Source organism: Manis pentadactyla, chromosome 9, assembly GCF_030020395.1.
Source record: "Manis pentadactyla isolate mManPen7 chromosome 9, mManPen7.hap1, whole genome shotgun sequence".
Taxonomy (NCBI): Eukaryota; Metazoa; Chordata; class Mammalia; order Pholidota; family Manidae; genus Manis; species Manis pentadactyla.
The window spans coordinates 42,985,832-43,006,394 of record NC_080027.1 but is presented as its reverse complement, the minus strand read 5'-3'; the positions used below and the strand labels follow the sequence as shown (position 1 = coordinate 43,006,394).

Sequence of the window (20,563 nt, the reverse complement as noted above, 5' to 3'; positions counted from 1 at the left end):
GACAATCTATAATAAACTAATAAATTTTGCTGTTTCTTGTTTCAAGAAAGACAAGTAAAAAATATACATACATATAATTTATGCTAAATTATAAGAAACAGGTGATTTGTATTAATTTGTTGAGAAGCAATAATGTGAATATTCAGAGAGCACTGGAGAGAATGGCAGATGAAATGTTCATAAAGGGAATAACACAGATACAGCTCTTTAAAGCTTAAAACACATTGGAGAAGATGATTTCAAAAACTATCCATGAGGAACTACTGTCTCCAGGTCATATTACTCCAATAGCCAATCTTAGGATAAGCAACTAAAAGAGGCAAACTTCTCTAGTCCTTAACTCTCTGATTAGAAACCTAAGTACAAAAAGACACTGCTATCTAATGACTGGTTAGAGGGTTTGAGAGAAACAAGAACCAAAATTGTCCCGACACCACTGCTTTAGAGACAACACCACCTGGAGTCTTTTAACTGGTTTCTCAGCTGTACATTCTCACATCCTGATGCTAAAGCTCACCTCACACATGGAGAGAATTATTGAGAAATATACAATTTTAGTTTCTATCATTACTTTCATTTTTGCTTTGAAAAGAACACATGAACCACCTGGTTCCAGAGATGTCTGATCTTGATCCCATATCATGGGGTTCAGTATAGGAGGGGTGAGAATGTAGACATTGGTCAGTAGGGCAAGCATATGGGATGATATGTGGTCTCCATACCACTGAGTGAGGACTGAGGAGACCCCAGGCCCATAAAAGAGGCTAATGACACAGACATGGGAGCCACATGTGTTGAGAGCTTTGTGCCGAGCATTGTGGGAAGGAATGCGGAAGACAGCACAGAAAATCAGCACATAAGAAATAAATATTAGCACAACATTTATGATCAAGGTTGGCAATAGGACAAAAAAGCCACACAAGGTACTTACTCATACATTATTACAGGAAACCTGGGCCAGGAAAATGTGCTTACAAGCAGTGCTTGGTAGGATGTTATTTCTGCAGAAAGTCAATCTTTTCAGAAGAAATATTGTGAGAATTATTGTACCATAACTTCTTAGAATAGTCAGTCCAATTTTTCCAGTTTATGTGTAAGGACAGTGGTGTGTCTTAGTGGGTAGCATATGGCAATGTAACAGCAGTCAAACACTATCACCACCAAGAGCCCAGATTCAAAGAAGATAATGGAATGGATGAAGAAGAGCTGAATGATGCAGCGACCCAGGGAGATCTCCCCAGCACGGAACCAGAAGATGGCCAGGGCCTGAGGCACTGTGCACGTGGAGAGGACAATGTCTGCTCCGACCAGCATGCAGAGGAAGAGGTACATGGGCTCATGGAGGCTGCACTTTGTAAGGATGATGCAGATGAGCAGGCTGTCCCCAAGGAGGGCGATGGCATAAGAAATGAGGAAGGGGATGGAAATCCACATGTGCTGGTCCTCAAGGCCAGGAATGCCCAGCAAGCGGAAGACTGTGTGGTTAACACCAGTGTGGTTTAAGAAAGTCATGCCTACAGCAGATGACCTTGGACCTTGCTTCCTGCTTACCTACCAGTTGAGATTTCAGGCTTACCTGGGTCTTTCCCATAGTTGGTGTGTCAGGAGCAGTATAGGGTGATAAAATGAATAAGATGTCATCTGTTTTTTCAGTGGGGTAACAGTTTTATAGAGGAGATGGACATTTGTGTAGTAACTAAAATAATATATTAAGTGAACATATTAGCACTATAAAAAAACTGTGAGAACCTAATAAAATGAGTAATTATTTCTATTTTGCTATAGGATGTCTTTGGATGGAAGTGAATTATGTGGAGAATGGGATGAAGTCATTTGGGAGGTTAAGGATAGATGCTTGTCATACAAATACTTATTGCATTTAAAAGTTTGCAATCCACTGTGGTGGTATGATTGCATTATTAAATGGCAGAAAGATAGAAGCAAAATTATTTGGCTCTGATTAGAAATTAAGCAGCTCGGATGCTATCCTGGAAAGAGACATAGTCAACCACCATGAAGTTTTTAATTTGAGAGCATTAGATATCATCTACTTTTTTAAAACCAGACAAAGTTCCTCATGTTCTCAAACACATACCTTATGCTAATTACCCTCTGGTTGGGTGATTTACTTTTATTTCTCCCCACTAAAATATACCCTACATCAATAACTTACTCAGCTGCTTCATATGCAGTCTTCATAGCCTAGAAGGTGGACGATCAAGGAAGACTGAGCGCTGGGCACCAGCGAACAGAGATTTTATGCATTTGTCTGAAGACTCCATGGGAGGCTACCCACTTCCCCTTGGGAACCCAGACTTAGAGCTGTATTTTCAACAACATGTCCTTATTACATGGGTCAAATAATTATGGTTCTCTATGTCTGGCAACACCACCCCCTTTTCCACAACTTTATCCCGGGACTGGGTGTGCACATATATTTTTTCTAATGAATATTAATGTCATTGCATTAAATATTCCTGGTTCCATATTAATGAGGAATAGGATATCTTAATCCTATTTTAAATCAGCACAAAGTAATTGTCTCTCATTTGTCTAGATTATTTTTAGAACACTTATTCTCTCAATGTTTTTTGTAATTTTGACAATTACAAAACGAAATTTGCCCTTATTTTTATATCATTTTTTTGTAAGCTGAAATCATGAACTTAATTCTTAATATAAGAAAATTTTAAAGTCTTCATTAAAATTTTAATATATTTGATGTATTTATATGATTCAAGGTATAATGAAGAAATAATCTCGATGGTTCTCTCCTTTGGCAACAAATCCACAATTAATGATCAATTATCACACTTCCCTATATCTTCTAGCTGGCAAATTATGTCCACCCTTTAAAATATTCTGTTTGATCTTCATGAACTTAGCCAAAGTTAAGTAGCGTGTACAATTTGTAAAGAAGAGAGTGCTGTGTATGTGTGTATATGTAATGGTACATTGAGATTTGTATTTAAAATGGAGGATTGAACTAACTCAGAAAGACTTCATGTCTATTTAGCTTCCTAATGTATGTATGTAGTATCAAACATATTTATCAAAAATATTTGATAAAATATTATTTTTCCATTAAATACTATTTTAAGATTATTAAAGCACAGAAAAACTAAATAAATATTGCCATAATTCCAATGGAAATTGCATGTAAATTCAGCCATTGTTAACATTTGGCCACCTCTGCCCCCATCATCTTCCCTGCCATCATTCCTAGTCTAAATGTTACTATACCATGGGAGTAAAATATGAAGAGATCATGACCCTTCATTTCTAAATATTTAGCATGTAACTTCTAAGTACAGTTTCTTACATACAGCAGTGCAATGATTAAATTAATGGTATTTAACATTGGCACAATGCTGTAATCTAATTTAACAGTTCTCCCAAAATTCTTTTTCATAGCAATTATCTTTTTTTTTTTTAGTTTAAAACTACATATCCTATTAAGTTGCCATACATTTACTCTCCTTTAATCTGGACCAGTTCTTCAAGCAGCTTTTATTTTCTTTCATGGAATAGCAGTGATAATGACATTTTTACAAAAAAATACAAGACCATGTTTTGTATAATCCTCCTGAATTTGGGTGTATTCCTCATAATTACATTCCAATTATGCATTTTGGGCCAGAATACTACATAAGTGATGCTGGATCCTTCTTGTATCACATCAGAAAGTAACCAATTGAAGTTTGGTCCTGTTATTGGTGATATTAGAGTTAATTAGAAAAAGTGGATACTTTTAGAATATGTTCACACCCAAGTAACCATTAATTTAGAATATATTGGTATATGAATCTTATGGTAACTTCAAACCAAAAATATATCATTGATACACAAAAAAAATACAGAAAAGGAATCAAAGCATAATACTAAAGAAAGTCATCAACGACAAGAGATGATAGAAGCAAAGAAGAAAGGAACAGAGAACTACAGAAAAACAACCAGAAAACAATTAACAAAATGGCAATAAGTACATACCTATCAATAATTACTCTAAATTATTGATTTAGAGTATTAAATTAAGACATGTAAATGGCCTAAATGCTGAAATCAAAACACATAGGGTGATTAAATGGATAAAAAGCAAGATCCATCAATATGCTGCCTACAAGAGACTCACTTTAGACATAAGGATACACACATATTGAAAGTGAAGGCATGAAAAAATATATTCCATGCAAATGGAAGTAAAATAAAAGTTGAGATAGCAGTATTAACATCAGATAAACTAGACTTTAAAATAAAGATTGTAATAAGAGATAAAAAGGGCATTATATAAAGATAAAAGAATCAGTTCAACAAGAGGATGTAAAACCTATAAATGTCTATGTACCCAACATAGTAGCACTTAATATATAGAGCAAAAATTAACAGACCTAAAGGGATAAATAGACAGCAATACTATAATAGTAGGGGACTTTATTCCCCATTTTTTTCAATGGATAGAACATCCAGACAGAAAATCCATAAAGAAACATTGGCCTTAAACAGCATGTTAAATTAGATGGATTTAACAAACAAACATACTTAACATTCTATCCAAAAAAAAAAGCATCAGAACACACATTTAAGTGTACATGGAACATTTTCCAGGCTAAATCATATCTTAGGGCACAAAATAAGTCTTAATCAACCTGAGAAGACTAAAATGATGTCAAGCATTTTTTTTTCTGACTATAATGTCATAAAACTAGAAATCAATTACAAGGAGAAAACTTTAAATCTGTAAATATGTGCAGATTAAGCAGCATGCTACTGAATAACCAATATATCAAAGAAGAAATAAAAAGAAATAAAAAGTACTCTTAGGCAAATACAGAAAAACAACTTAACAAAATGTAAGGGACGCAGTAGGGAAGTCCATAGGGGTAAATGCATGCATCAAGAAACAAACATGATCTGAAGTAAACCAAGTTTATACCTCAAGGAACTATAAAACAAACAAAGCCCAAAGTTAGTAGAAGGATCAGACAGCAAATAAGTGAAATGGAAACTGAAAAGACAACAGATCAATGAAATTAAGAGTTGGGTTTTTGAAAATGATAAAAATGATGAATTACCAATAACAAGAGAGAACTCAGATACACAAAATCCAAAATGAGAGAGATATAACAGATATACAAAGAATCATAAAATAATACTATGAACAATTATACTCCAACAAATTGGACAACCTAGCAGAAATGCATAAATTCCTAGAAACATAAAATCTACCAATATGGAATTATGAATATATAGAAAACATGAACAGACTGATGACTTGTAAGGAGAGTGAATCAATAATCACAAACCTCCCAGGAAACAAAATTCCAGGAACAGACAGCTTCACTGATGAATTCTAAGAAATATTTAAAGAATTAATATCAATCTTGTTCAAACTCTTCCAGAAAATAGAAGTGGAGTAAACACTTCAAAAGTCATTTTATGAAGCCAGCATTACCCTGATTATCTAACTAGAGAAGAACACCACAAGAAAAGAAAATTATGGGCTAATATCCCTGATTAACATAGATGCAAAAATCCTCAAGAAAATATTGGAAAACTGAATTTGAAAATACATTAAAAGGATGATTCACCATGAACAATTGGGATTTATTCCAGGGATAAAAGGAGGGTTTAATATATTAAAATCAATTAATGTGATACACATTAACAAAAGGAAATAAGCCATGTGTCATTTTAAAAGATGCAGAAAAAAACATTTGACAAAATACATCATTTCATGATAAAACATCTCAATAAAGTGGGTATAGGGGGAACATACCTCAACATAATAAAGGCTGTATATGACATACCCATAGCTAACATCATACTAACTGGTGAAGAGCTGGAAGCTTTTCCTGGAAGGTCACGAAAAAGACAAGGATGCTCAGTGTCACCACTTTTATTCAACATAGTACTGGAAGTCCTAGCTACAACAATCAATAAATAAAATCAGATAAAAGGCATCAAAATTAGTAAAGAAAAAGTAAAATCATCACTATGTGCAGATGACATGATAGAAATAAAATTGTCACTGTTTGCAGATGACATGACACTGTATATGGAAAACCCTACAGACTCCAACACAAAACTATTAGAACTAATGAATTAATTCAATAAAGGTACAGGATACAAAAATCATACACAGAATTCTGCTGTTTCTATATATTGAGTGAGGTAGCAGAAAGAGAAATTAAGAAAAGAATTCCATTTACAATGGCATCAAAAAGAATGAAATACCTAGGAATAAATTTAACCAAAGATGGGAAAGATTTGTATTCCAAAAACTGTAAGATAATGGTAAAAGAAATTGGAGATGAAACAAATAATGGAAATAAAGACCATGTTCATGGATTAGAGGAATTAATATTGTTAAAATGTTCATACTACCCAAAGAAATCTACTGATTTAATGCAATCCCTATCAAAATACCCAGTGACATTTTTCACAGAACTAGAACAAAGAATTCTAAAATATATGGGGCCGCAAAAGACTAAATAGCTAAAGCAGTCTTGAGAGAGAAGAACAAAGCTGATGTTATCACACTCCCTGATTTCAAACTATACTACAGAGCTACAGTAATCAATATAGCATGGTACTGGCACAAATATAGATACATAGGCAGGTGAAACAGAATAGAGAGCCCAAAAATAACTCCATGCATGTATGGTCAATTTATCAGTTAAAAAGGAGGCAAGATATACAATGAGGAAAAGATGGGCTCTCCAATAAATGTTGGGGAAACTGGACAGCTGTATTCAAAAGAATAAAACTGGGACACTGTGTATGTGGGATACACATACACAACTTCAAAATGACTAAAGACTTGAACATAAGCCTGGAAACCACAGAACTCATAGAAGAAAACATAAGCAGTAAACTCTGGGGCCTCAGCCTTGCAAATTTCTTTTTAGATGTGTCCCTCCAGCCAGGGGAAGCAAACCAAAAACAAACAAGTGAGAGTACATTAAATGAAAAAGCTTCTGTGCATTGAAGGAAACCATCAACAAAATGAAAGGGCAACCTGCTGAATGAAAGCATTTGCAAATGATACCTAACTAATAAAGGGTTAATATCCAAAATATATAAAGAACTCATACAACTCACCAAAACACCAAATGGTCCAATTTAAAAATGGGCAGAGGATCTGAAGAGACATTTTTCTAAAGAAGACTTATAGTTGGCCACCAGGCATATGAAAAGGTGCTCATCATCATTAAACATCAAGAAATGAAAATCAAAACCTCAGTGAGATATTACTTCATAGTTGTTAAAATGACAATTATAAAAAAGACACGAAGCAACACTTGTTCGTTGTTTGTGAGAATTTGGAGAAAAGGGAATGCTTGTACACTGTTTGTGGAATGTAAATTTGTATAAATCACTGTGGAAAACAGAACAGAGGTTCCTCAAAAAATTCAAAATAGAACTACTCTATAATCCAATGATTCCAATTCTGGGTATTTACCTGAAGAAAACAGAACACTAATTTGAAGAGATGAATGTGTCCTTTACTTGTTCATTGCAGCATTATTTACAACACCCAAGATATGGAAACAATCTAAGTGTCTACCTGTGAATGAAAGGATAAAGAAAATATATACATACAATGGAATATTATTTGGCCATAAAAAAGAATGCTATCTTGCCATTTGCAGCAACATGGATCAACCTTGAGAGCCTACTCTCTAAGTGAAATGAGTCAGAGAAAGATAAATACCTTATGATCTCATTTACACATGGAACAACAACAAAAAATCACCCAAAAAACCCAGGTTGTAGATACAGAGAACAATTTAGTGGTTGTCAGAGGTGTTGGGGGAGGGTGGGTAAAATGGGTGAAGGGGATCAAAAGGTACAAAATTCCAGTTATGAAATGAAGTGTTGGGATATAATTATAGCATTGTTAGTGTTGTTTATAATAATGTATTGCATATTTGAAAGTTGCGAAGAGAATAGCTCTTAAAAGTCCTCATCACACAAAACATTTTTTGTAATTATGAATGGTGTCAAAAGTTAACTATACCTATTTTGTTGATCATTTTCCAATATATACAAATATTGAATCATTATGTTGTACACCTGAAATTATTATTATGAAAAAAAAATTTTAAGTTCAATTTACCTGTATAGTCTTCCCACCCAAATTCTAAAATCTCACTATAATAACAAAAAGAATAAAAGACAAATCTCAACTGAGAGACATGTTAACAAGATATTTAGACAATATTGATTAAAACTGAAGAATATCAAAAACAAGAAAGGTCAGAGATATGGTCATAGCCAAGAGTAGCCTAAAGAGAAATATCTACTAAATGTAACATAGTATCTTAAATAGGATCTTGGAAGAGAAACAGGACATCAGGTAAAATCTAAGGAAGTCTGAATAAAGGATGGATAAGTTAGTTTATAATAACTTATCAATATTGTTTCATTAATCATACCAAACATAATAAAGGTAAGAAAATAGGAGAAACTGTTTTGTTAACAACTGCCTACTATTTAATATTTCTTAACATATGAAATTGTTCTAGAAAGTAAATTTATAAAAAAAATACTTTGTATATTAATATTCAAGTTATATGTTTGGATTGATAATGGTATTAAAAATCCTCCAAGAACTTCTAATAGAATTAGCACAGAACCTCACACCAGGTAGGATGGCCACTTTCCAAAAGACAGAAACAACAAATGCTGGTGAGGATGTGAAGAAAATGGAACTCTCCTACACTGTTAGTGGGAATGTCAATTGGTGAAACTGTCATGGGAAGCAATATGGAGGGTCCTCAAAAAACTAAAAATAGAAATACCATTTGACCCAGTAATTCCACTCCTAGAAATTTGCCCAAAGAAAACAAGATCCCTGATTCAAAAAGACATATGCACCTCTATATTTATTGCTGCATTATTTACAATAGCCAACATATGGAAGCAACCTAAATGCCCATCCGTAGATGAATGAATAAAGAAGATGTGGTACATATACACAATTGAATATTATTCAGCCATAAAAAGGAAAGAAATCCTGTCATTTGCAACAAAATGGATGGATCTAGAGGATATTCTGCTCAGTGAAATAAATCAGGCAGAGAAAGCCAAATACCAAATGATTTCACTCATTTGGTGGAGTATAAAAACTAAGTGAGATAGAAGGAACAAAAAACACAGTAGACTCATAGACACGGAGAAGGGACTAGGGGTTACCACAGGGGGAGGGGGCGTTGCTTGGGGCTGGGGTGGGAGAAGGGGGTTAAGGGGCACTATAATTCTCAATCATAACGAAGTAGGTCACTGGGATGGTAGTAAAGCATGGAGGATACAATTAATGACTTCATAACATCTTACTATGTTGATAGTCACTACAGTAGAAGGGGTGAGGACTTGATAAACATGGGTGAATGCTGAACCACTGTTTTGATATGTGAAACCATCATAAGATTGTATATCAATGATACTTTAAAAAAAGAATTACCATAGATTCCTTTTCATGTAGAATAAATCTTTAAAAACCATGAATCCATATTAACTGTAAGCATTTATATTCTCATTGCAATAAAATAGGCCTGTAACAAGGCTTGCTTGGTGGTAGATGGTTTTTGTATCTGAGCATCTTGAGAGAAGCAAGAGAGAAATGGAGCAGGAAGAAGTGTGGGGGTGGTAAGCAGTCTTACAGCCCCAGCCCATAATAGGAAGAAAGCAGGGCGGGTGGAGAGAGCGCTGTCCCTGGAGTCCTGGTGTAAGTGCTTCCCTCAGGGGGGAACTTGACAGAGGATAAACAGCCCTGGCATGCAACAAGCTGAATTACAGCTCCAGTCTCATGTCTGTTCCTGAAGACACAGTCTAAGTCTGGTGAGTGAATTGGACATGTGGGGCTGGGGTGGTTCCAGGATCACTGTAAGGACGAATTAGTGTTATGTCCTAGATAGGCCAGAGGTGACAGGACTCTTGGAGGTTATTGATATATATGGACAAAGAACGCTAAATACCAGGGAAGCAATTTGATTGGTTACAGAAGTGGAGGATATGGGCTATCTAATGTTACTGAAAGCTAGTAAATAAAGATACACCATCCAAAAACTAACTGGTACCCTAATAATTAGAAGGGACATGGGAGAACAGAAAGATACTGACTTAGGCTGAAGACCTGTCTTGTCATCCCTGAGAATGACTGGGATCTGTGGCAGGTCTCTCACAGCTGGACTGGGAAGGGCTTTGAGGAGCCTGCCAGGCCATCTCAGGCAGATGAGAGAAGATACTACAGGGAGGAGGCATTGAGTGGGGATGTGTAGGGTGAACATGCCTTGGAGCGGAGCCGTTCTAGCAGAAGAACAGCCAAGCAGGCAGATCCCAAGCTCTAAGCTCCCTGGCTTTGGTCTTCAGCTGAAGTGAATAAAACTTCTCTTTGACTCCCCTTCTCCAAACGCATGATGATCATCAGTTTCTGTAATCTCCCATCATCGCAAGCCCTGCCTTATTGAACCATGTCCCTGGCCTCTTCCTTCTCCCAGTGCCTCCAATGTACTATAGAGACAGATGTCTGTTTCAAGGCCCATGACTGGACTCCCCCAGCATGTAACTCCAATGGAAGAGCAATCTTTCTTACCAAAGAGGGGATTGTGACAGGGGCTGATTTCCTCCCCAGTAGTTAAAATACAGGGACACCAAAAAACTGAACCTGGAGTGGAACAAATAATGTATAACTTAGCTATTTAATAGATGTTTTGAGATACCACTTAGGATGGAGGTAACCCTTAGGATGGAGACAAAATATCAAGTTTGATAAGGCCCTTCACCATCAGGAAAATTACCTCTTCTTTCCTCTCTCCAGCACTCCCAATGCATCAGCCACTCTGAGCTAAGAATATTTCAAGAATGCAAACATTTCTTATAGTGATTCCCACTTTTCATTCTTCTTATCTTATGTGAAAATACTCAAGCTCAAGTTCATATATCATCTGTATACTGCCTTCCAGACATACACACTGGTTTGCAGTATATATTCATAACCTTCTGTAGAAGTACATAACAATGGCATGACTTTGATTAGTCGGAATCATGTATATCTTTTACTTGGACTATTACTCACTGAGGAAAGACAACATATCCTTTTCACCTTTGTATGTGTCTTATTATTTGCATGTTCACAGGTATTGGAAGTATAGAATATGGCAGTAGCTCCTGGTACCTTCACAGAGCATATCACAGGAAAATCTGTGTTTTCCTCTGTCTGTGGATAAGTAGTAATGTCTCTGGTGGGTGCCCCAGGCATGACTTCCTTAAACCACACTGGTGTTAGCCACACAGTCTTCCACTTGCTGGGCATCCCTGGCCTTGAGGACAAGCACATGTGGATTTCCATCCCCTTCATCATTTCCTATGTCATCGCCCTCTTTGGGAACAGCCTGCTCATCTGCATCATCCTCACAAAGCGCAGCCTCCGTGAGCCCATGTACCTCTTCCTCTGCATGCTGGCCGGAGCAGACATTGTCCTCTCCACATGCACAGTGCCTCAGGCCCTGGCCATCTTCTGGTTCCGTGCTGGGGAGATCTCCCTGGGTCGCTGCATTGCTCAGGTCTTTGTCCTGACTTCCACATTCATGTCTGAGTCAGGGATCCTGCTGGTGATGGCGTTTGACCGCTACATTGCCATATGCTACCCACTGAGATACACCACTATGCTTACACATGCATTAATTGGGAAAATTGGTTTGACTGTCTTTCTGAGAAGTTACATTACAGTATTTCCCATAATATTTCTTTTGAAAAGACTGACTTTCTGCAGAACTAACATCCTTCCAACAACTGGTTGTGAGCACATTGGCTTGGCCAAGTTTTCCTGTGATGACATACGAGTAAACATCTGGTATGGGTTTTTCCTGCTAATGTTAACAGTGATTTTAGATGTCGTGCTAATTTTTGTTTCATATATGTTTATACTTCATGCTGTCTTCCGCATCCCTTCTCTAGATGCTCGCCACAAAGCCCTCAACACATGTGGCTCCCATGTGTGTGTCATCCTCCTCTTTTATGGGCCTGGGATCTTCTCAGTGCTCACTCAGCGGTTTGGACGCCACATCCCACCCCATATCCATGTCCTGCTGGCCAATGTCTGCACTCTGGCTCCTCCTATGCTGAACCCCATCATTTATGGGATCAAGACCAAACAGATCCAGGACCGGGTTACTCATGTCTTATGTCCAAAAAATATGTGATTTTGGAAATGGATCCCAAACTACAGATTTTCTCCACATTCCTTGCCATATGTGAGTTGAGCTTCAGCAGCCCTAGTAGATGAGGGATAGCTGAGGCTAGATGAATATATCAATGAGCATAATTTTCCAGAGCAAGTCCATAGGGGAGCTTTTTTCAAGGACTCTGATTAATATGAGGTCAATTTCTTTATCAATGAGCTTTTTTGTTGCAGAGTATGAGAAACAAACCACTCTTGGTTTATAACCCTAGATAGACATTTAGACAGAGATGAATTGTAGATAATTGCTGGACTATTCTTCCCTGGTTTGTTCCATGTGAAGTAGTCCTCATTCCTCCTCTGCCTTGGGAGGTTGCAGATTCTTTGCTCTGTCCTCTCTACCACAAATTTTTATTCTTCACAGGCTCTCCTCTAACTGTACACATTCTGTTATTTGTCCTTTGCAAAGGAAGGAACGGAGGGAGGGAAGAAGAGAGGGAAGCAGGTAAAAACCCATGGCCCCTGAATTCCCTGGTAGCCTTTCCTCCACCTCTCTCCCTCCTTCTTCTTCATCCCCATCCTTCTCCTTTTCTGTCTCCAACATGGTAAAACACCTTGAAAGAGTTGTGTATATATTCAGGATTCAATATGTGTCTCTATTTTTTTTAACTCATTCCAGTCAGATACTTTTCCTATGCCATTGTACAGCATGTCACAGCACCCCCCACACTGCTGAATCCACTGGTCAGTACTCAGTGTACATCCCACAGGACACATCGGCTGCATTTAGTATAGTCAAGCATTCTCTCATTCTGGAACCTTCTCACTACCCTACCTTAGACAGTATATTAGAAATAAATATATTCAAAATCATCCATTTTTTAAAACATAGATATATTCACTTCTAATATAATTTTACAGAAGACTTTTATATTTTTTCTAATGTGTATATGAGTGCAGGTAGATAAATAGTTTTAACTTGACCATAATCCACCTACTTTTCTGGAATGCACCTTTCTCACTTAACTAAGAAATATGGCTATATTCCCATGCCAAAAACACACACTCTGCTAGCATATTATTACCTCTTATTGTGTTTGTACAAGATGTGCCAATATATAATTTAGTCAAGCATACTAGTTAAAGAGCATTTATATCATATCATTGTGCTAATTATACTGTTCCTTTCCCAATTGAGTGCAGGCTCAGCATTCTGTATAAATTACTTCCCTAGTGTCCATTATATCATCTGAAGAACAGGCTCTAAATAAAGTTGTGTAAAATACCATTCTTTGTAAATTATAAAAGTATGAATTTTCTCTTTAAAATAGAGTTAATGAAATGCAATAAGATGTTGTATTTATTACTTCTATTCACGTATTTTACCTTTAGTCTTTGCTTTTAAATATATTTTTATATATCTGAAACTATTCGTACCTAAATTACATACACATTCTGTGAATTCTATATTTTTTTAATGTATCTTAAACTACATTTTCCACATAGGTCTACAAGTATTTATTGCATTTTAAACATATTTTTAGCTGGGTGTAAAATATACCAGTTTATCAGAATAACCCTGTTATACCTAACCATTTCATTATTAATAACTGTGGTATAGTTCAAAATTTTCAGTTGTCCAAGAAAGGAATGTTTCTTAAAACATTTCATCATTCCACCTGTTCATTAATTTCAGTCATGCAAGAGGAACACGTCTTTCCCTTTGTTTCTTTTGTGTTCCATAGAAGTTTTTGAAAATCAAACAATTATATTATTTTAATGTAATTAAATCATTTTGCAACTACTTAATTTAGCACTGAATAATTACAGTCATAATTTCAAAAATACCTGTTGATCAAAAAATACAGAATAACAAAGTGGTCATATTAATAACCACTAATCATATCCATTAGCAAAACAGTTTGCCATCACAAATATTTTTGTCATGTAAACATATTTTTAAATATTTCACATGTGTAAGTATATTATGCCTTTCTCTTTTTACTTTATGTTATATAATAATTTTTTTCTTTGGCATTAAGAACATCATAGAAATATTGTTTAATAAGTATGTAGCATACCATTATGTGGTTACTGTATCTTAGTTAACTACTGGAATTTCATGGAATATTTACATCCAACTTATTGCCCACATAGAAAAATTGTGAACATAAGCATTAATAAACATTTCCTGTATTTTGTGTCCTTAAAGGTGTATTAAAGGAAAGATTCTTGAAAAATTTTACATTATGTATATGTGACTGGGTTGTGGCTTAAATTGTGTTTAAATGGTTGAATGTGCATTCACATGTGCAAAAAATTTTTAAATGCACTTTTTATTAGTTCTAGGATAATTCCTGTTTTCCCTAAATTGAATGGAATCCAATGGTAATGTGCAACATTAAGATACCACTTTCAATTATATTTTTGTTTTAAAGATATCACTTAATAGAGTGAAATTTACTTTTTTAGTTTAGATTTCTGTGAGTTTCAATAAGCACTTAACTACTATCACAATAAAGATACAGAACAGTTTCATCTCACTTCTGAACCACACCCAGGTGCCTCTTTTTAGTCAGCTACTCCCAGAACCCTGGTAGCCAAGGCATTTATCTCTTTTCTGCATGTGAATTTCTGTTTCTCTAAAATGTCCTAATAAGGGAATCAAGCAGTATGTACCTTTCTGGGTCTAGATTATCTCACTTAGCACAAAGCATTTGAAATCCATCCATGTTGTATAGGTAGCAGTATCTCATTCCTATTCATTACTAGCAGTATTCCATTGTATGGATGTGACAGGGTTTCCTAGGACATTGGGATTGTTTTTCAAGTTTTGCTGGACAAAAACTATTAAAAGTATCATGCATGTTTGATATACAAAAAACATTAACTGACATTCCTTTTGGCTAAAAATCTAAGAGTAAGATTGCCACCACAGGCAAGATATGTGTTTAACTTTACAAAATATTTAGAGAATATAAACTACTCTCTAAAGTAGCTTTTCCATTATGCATTTCCATTAGCAATGGATTGGATGGGCTGTGATTTCCCCACAGACTCATCAGCACCTGGTACCATGATTTTAAATTATTTTTAGCCTTCTAATAGGTAGTTATTGGTACATTAGTGTAGCTTAATTTACATTTCCCTAATGATTAGTGGCATTGAACATATTTTTAAGTAGTTATATGCCATATGTACATCTTTGGTGAAATATATGTTCAAGTATTTAAACCATTTGTATTATGTTGTTTTTTTTATGGAGTTTGTGAGGCCTTTATTCTGGATCTGATCTGTGACTGGTACATATTTTCTTTCACTCTATGACTTGTGTTTCCATTTTTAAAAAGTGTCATTAAAAGAGGATAAATTCTTAATTTTGATGGCATTTCACTTATTTTTTTCTTTTAAGTGTCATGTTTTTGAAGTGGTAGCTAAGACACTTTTGCATAATTCTACATCAAAACTTTTTCTTTTACATCTTTTAGAAGTTTCATAAGTTTAGCTTTTACATTTAGGTCTGTGATCCATTTTAAGTTAATGTATGGATGGAGTGTGAAATAGGCATTGAGGTTCACTATTTTGCATATGGATATCTAAATGTTCAAGTACTATTTGTTGAAAAGACTGTCCTTTCTCCATTGATTTGCTTTTGTACCTTTGCTAAACAAATTTATCACATGTATGGGTTTGTTTCTGAATGTTCTATTCTGTTCCGTTGATTGATATGCCATGCATTCTCCAATGCTACCCACACATTCATGAAACAAAGTAGTGTTAGCTCTCCAACTTTGTTCTTTAAATTATTTAACTATTATCATTTGTTTGGTTTTCTATATAAATATTTAAATTAGCTTATAAATGTGTACAGAAAATCATGGTGGGATTTTTTTATTGGTATTGTATTGAATATACAGATCAGATGTGGAACAATTTGTATTTTATCATGTTGTGTCTTCCAAATCCACAAACATGATTTATCTCTATATCTGTGTAGGTATTCTTTGGTTTATGTTAACAGTGTTTTGTAGTTTTAAGCACCAGAGACCTTTTCTTTCATTTTTTTTATGTCTACTTTTCATGTTCCAAACCTTCATTCTTTGAGTACAAATAAGTGGAAATTTTAAAATGTGTATTTTCAATTCTTCTTTTCTCATATATAGAAATACCATTGATATTTTCATATTGATCTGTATTCTGTAACATTAACAAATCCAACATTATGCTTTACCAGATTTTGTAGGTTTATTTTGTGTGAGAGGATTTTGTAAGTGAATAAAGATAAGTTTATTTCTTTATTTCCAGTGTGTTTGCCTTTTTGTATTTTACTTTCCTTACTGCATTAAAATCTCCACGATGACATTGAATAGGAGTGGCAAATATTGACATCCTCGGCTTCTTCCTCATAGAGGGAAAGCATTCAGTGTTTCAACATGTAGTGTACTGTTAGCTATGGGATTTTTGTAGAATAATGGTGCTATGAACACTGAAATATACATTTTTGAATGGACATACATTTTCATATCACTTAGGTACATACCTAGGAGTAGAATTGTGGTAAAATATGGATAGTGGATAGGTAACTCTGTCTTTAACTTTTTGAGAAACTCTCAAAATCCAAAGTTGCTGTGCCATTTTACATTCCCACCAACAAAGTTGAAAGTTTCAATGTCTCCACATCCTCAACCCTTATTATTTATCTTTTTATTATACTCATCCTAGTATATGTGAAGTGGTATCTCACTGTATTTTTAATTTTTTATTATTTACTTTAATTAAAAATAGACACATACATAAAAGAATAAAAAGGTTCTATCAGACTTACATAGTCCCCTAACAATTTCATCTCTTTTAGCAATTTCTTTTATTAATGGCCTCCATAACTCTTTTTATTTAAATGGAAGTATAGTTGATATATATTATGTATTGGTTTCAAGCATACATCCATGATTCAGCAGTTACACACATTATTAAATCCTCACCCCAACTAGTGCAGGTACTATCTGTCCCAATAGAAAAGTGTTACAGAACCATTGACTATATTCTCCATGCTGCACTTCCATCCCTGTGACCATCTTATATTATGACTGAGATTTTGTGCCTCTATATCTTCCTCCCTCATGTCCTTCATCCACCTGAACACCCCCACTCCCCCGTGATAACCACCAGTCACTTCTCCATGTCTGTGAGTCTACCGCTATTTTATTCATTTTGCTTTGTTTTGTTTGGTTTTTAGATCCCACAAGTGAAATCATATGGTATTTGCCTCTCTCCACCTGGCTTATTTTACTTAGAATAATGCCTGCTAGGTCCTTCTGCATTGTTGTCAATGACAGGGTATGTTTTTTATGGCTGAATAATATTCCATTGTGTATATGTACCATCTCTTCTTTATCCATTCATCTACTTTTTACTGAATTATCATTTACATACAATCATACTGGTTTCAAGTATATAAGCCATGGTTTAACAGTTACCCATATTAATTCCTTACCCCTACTAGTGTGGTTATTATCTGCCAACATAGATATTATAGAATCACTGGCTATATTCTCCATGATATACTACTTTCTCTGTGATCAACATATTATGATTGAGAATTTTTGTGCCCCTTTACTCCCTCACCCTTCCTATCCATCCACCCCAAGCCTCTCCCCATGGCAATCCTAGTCACCTCTCAGTGTCTTGAGTCTGCTGCTGTTTTTGTTCATTTTGTTTTGTTTTATTTTTATATTCCAAAAATTAGTGAAATTATAGAATATTTCTTGTTCTCTGCCTGGTTTATTTCACTGAGAATAACAACTTCTAGATCCATCCGTGATGTGGCAAATGACAGGATTTCTCTTTTCATGGCTGAATAATATTTCATTGTATATACATACCACTTCTTTATTCATTCATCTACTGATGGACACTTAAGTAGCTTCCATATTTTGGCTATTGTAAATAATGTGGTGATAAACTTGGGGATGCCTATATCTTTTCAAATCTAGGATTTTGTTTTCTTTGTGTAAATTCCTAAAAGTGTAATTACTGTGTTGCATGGTATTTCTAGTCTGAGGAATCTCCATACTCCTTTCCACAGTGGTTGCACCAATTGACATTCTCACCAACAGGGTTCCACTTCTCCACATCCTTGCCAACACTTGTTATTTCTTATCTTTTGGATAATGGTCATTCTAAGTGGTGTGAGGTGATATTACACTGGGTTATGATTTACATTTCCCTGATGATTAGCTATGTGGAGCATCTTTTCATGTGCCCATTGGCCATCTGTGTTTCTTCTTTGGAGAAACGTCTATTCAGAAATGTCTTAATACATTTTTTAATCAGTTTATTTTTTTTTAGTGTTGAGGCATATGAGTTCTTCATATATTTTGGAAATTGACTCCTTGTTGGATGAATTCTTCATGAATGTATTATCCCATACTGTAGTTTGCCTTTTTGTTCTGTTGATGATGTGGTTTGCTGTACAGAAGCTTTTTAGTTTGATGTAGTCCTGTATGTTCATTTTTTATTTTGTTTCCCTTTTCTGAGGAGGTGTGTCCAGGAAAAACTTGATCATAGTTATGTTTAAGAGATTTTTGCCTATGTTTTCTCCCAAGAGTTTTATTGTGTCATATCTTACATTCAGGTCTTTGATCCATTTTAAGCTTACTTTTGGGTATGGAGTTACACAGTAATCCAGTTTCATTCTCTTGCATATAGTTGTCCAGTGTCCCCAACATCAGTATAGAAGAGGCTGTCCTTTCCCTATTGTATATTCATGGGTCCTTTATCATATATTAATTGACTATATATTGTACAGGTTTATGTCTGGGCTCTCTAGCCTGTCCCACTGACCTATGGATCTGTCCTTGTGCTAGTACCATACTTTTCTGATTACTGTAGCTTTGTAGTACAGCTTAAAGTCAGATAACATAATACCCACAGCTTTCTTTCTCAGGATTGCTTTGCCTATTCATGATACCTTATAAATTTTAGGATTTTTTGCATTGAAAAATGCTGTTGGTATTTTAATAGGGATTGCATTGAATTTGAAAATTGCTTTGGGTAGGATGGCCATTTTGACAATATTAATTCTTCCTATCTATGAGTGTGGAATAGATTTCCATTTAGTTGTGTTTTCTTTAATTTCTCTCATGAGTATCTTGCATTTTTCAGAGTATGGGTCTTTCACCTCCTTGGTTAGGTTTATTCCTACATATTTTATTTTTTTGATTCATTTGTGAATGGAATTGTTTCCTGATTTCTCCTTCTGCTAGGTGCTGTTAGTATATAGGAATGCCACAGATTTCTGTATATTAATTTTGTATCCTGCAACTTTTCTGAATCCAGTCATTCTAATAGTTTTTGGTGGGGTCTTTAGTGTTTTCTATGTATAATATCATGTCATCTGTAAATAGTGATGACTCTTCATTACCAGATTGGATGCCTTTCATCTCTTTATCTTGTCTGATTGCCATGACTAGGATTTCCAGTACTACGTTGAATAAAAGTGGTGAGACTAGGCATCCTTGTTTTGTTCCTGATCTTAAAGGAAAAGAAAAGCTTTAAACTCTTTGCCATTAAGTATGATGATAGTTGTGGGTTGGTTATATATGGCTTTCATTATGTTGAGGTACTTGCCCTCTATACCCATTTTGTTGAGAGTTTTTATCATGAATGGATGTTGAATTTTGTCAAATGCTTTTTCAGCATCTATTGAAATGGTCGTATGGTTTTTTATCCTTCCTTTTGTTAATGTGGTGTATGATATTGATTGATTTATGAATACTGTACCATCCTTCCATTCCTGGAATAAACCCACTTGCTTGTGATAGATGATCCTTTTGACGTATTTTTTAATTCAGTTTGCTAATGGTTTGTTGAGAATTTTTGCATCTACGTTCATTAGGGATATTGGTCTGTAGTTTTTTTTTTGTAGTGTCTTTGTTTGGTTTTTGTATTAGAGTGATGCTTGCCTCATAGAATGAGGTGGAAGTATTCCCTCTTCTTCTGATTTTTGGAAAACTTTAAGAAGGATAAGTATTAGCTCTTCTTTAAATGTTTGGTATAATTCACCCATGAAGGGATCTGGTAGTGGAACATTGTTTGTTGGGAGCTTTTTGATTACTAGTCTAATTTTGTTACTGGTAATTGATCTGTTCAAATTTTCTGTTTCTTCCTGGGTCTTAGAATGTGTACTTTTCTAGGACTTGGTCCATTTCTTCTAGGTTGTCCTATTTATTGGTATAGAATTCTCTAATAATTCTTTGTATTTCTGTGGTGTCAGTTATAACTTCTTTTTCATTTCTTATTCTGTTTATATGTGTCCTTTCTCTTTTTTTATTAATAAGGCTTGCTGGGGGTTTGTCTATTTTGTTTATGTTCTCAAAG

At 35.0% G+C, this 20,563-nt stretch overlaps 1 protein-coding gene and 1 pseudogene across 1 annotated transcript; one reads left to right on the top strand and one right to left on the bottom strand.

The window, feature by feature from the left end:
* Positions 1 to 573: 573 nt before the first annotated feature.
* LOC118912109 (olfactory receptor 52B4-like) lies at positions 574 to 1,512 on the bottom strand (annotated as a pseudogene).
* A 9,749-nt stretch (positions 1,513 to 11,261) lies between these two features.
* On the top strand, positions 11,262 to 12,206 carry LOC118912055 (olfactory receptor 52B4-like). The gene has a single exon (XM_036884849.2). It carries the CDS (start codon positions 11,262 to 11,264, stop codon positions 12,204 to 12,206), a length of 945 nt encoding a protein of 314 aa, XP_036740744.2.
* The last annotated feature ends 8,357 nt before the right edge of the window (positions 12,207 to 20,563 follow it).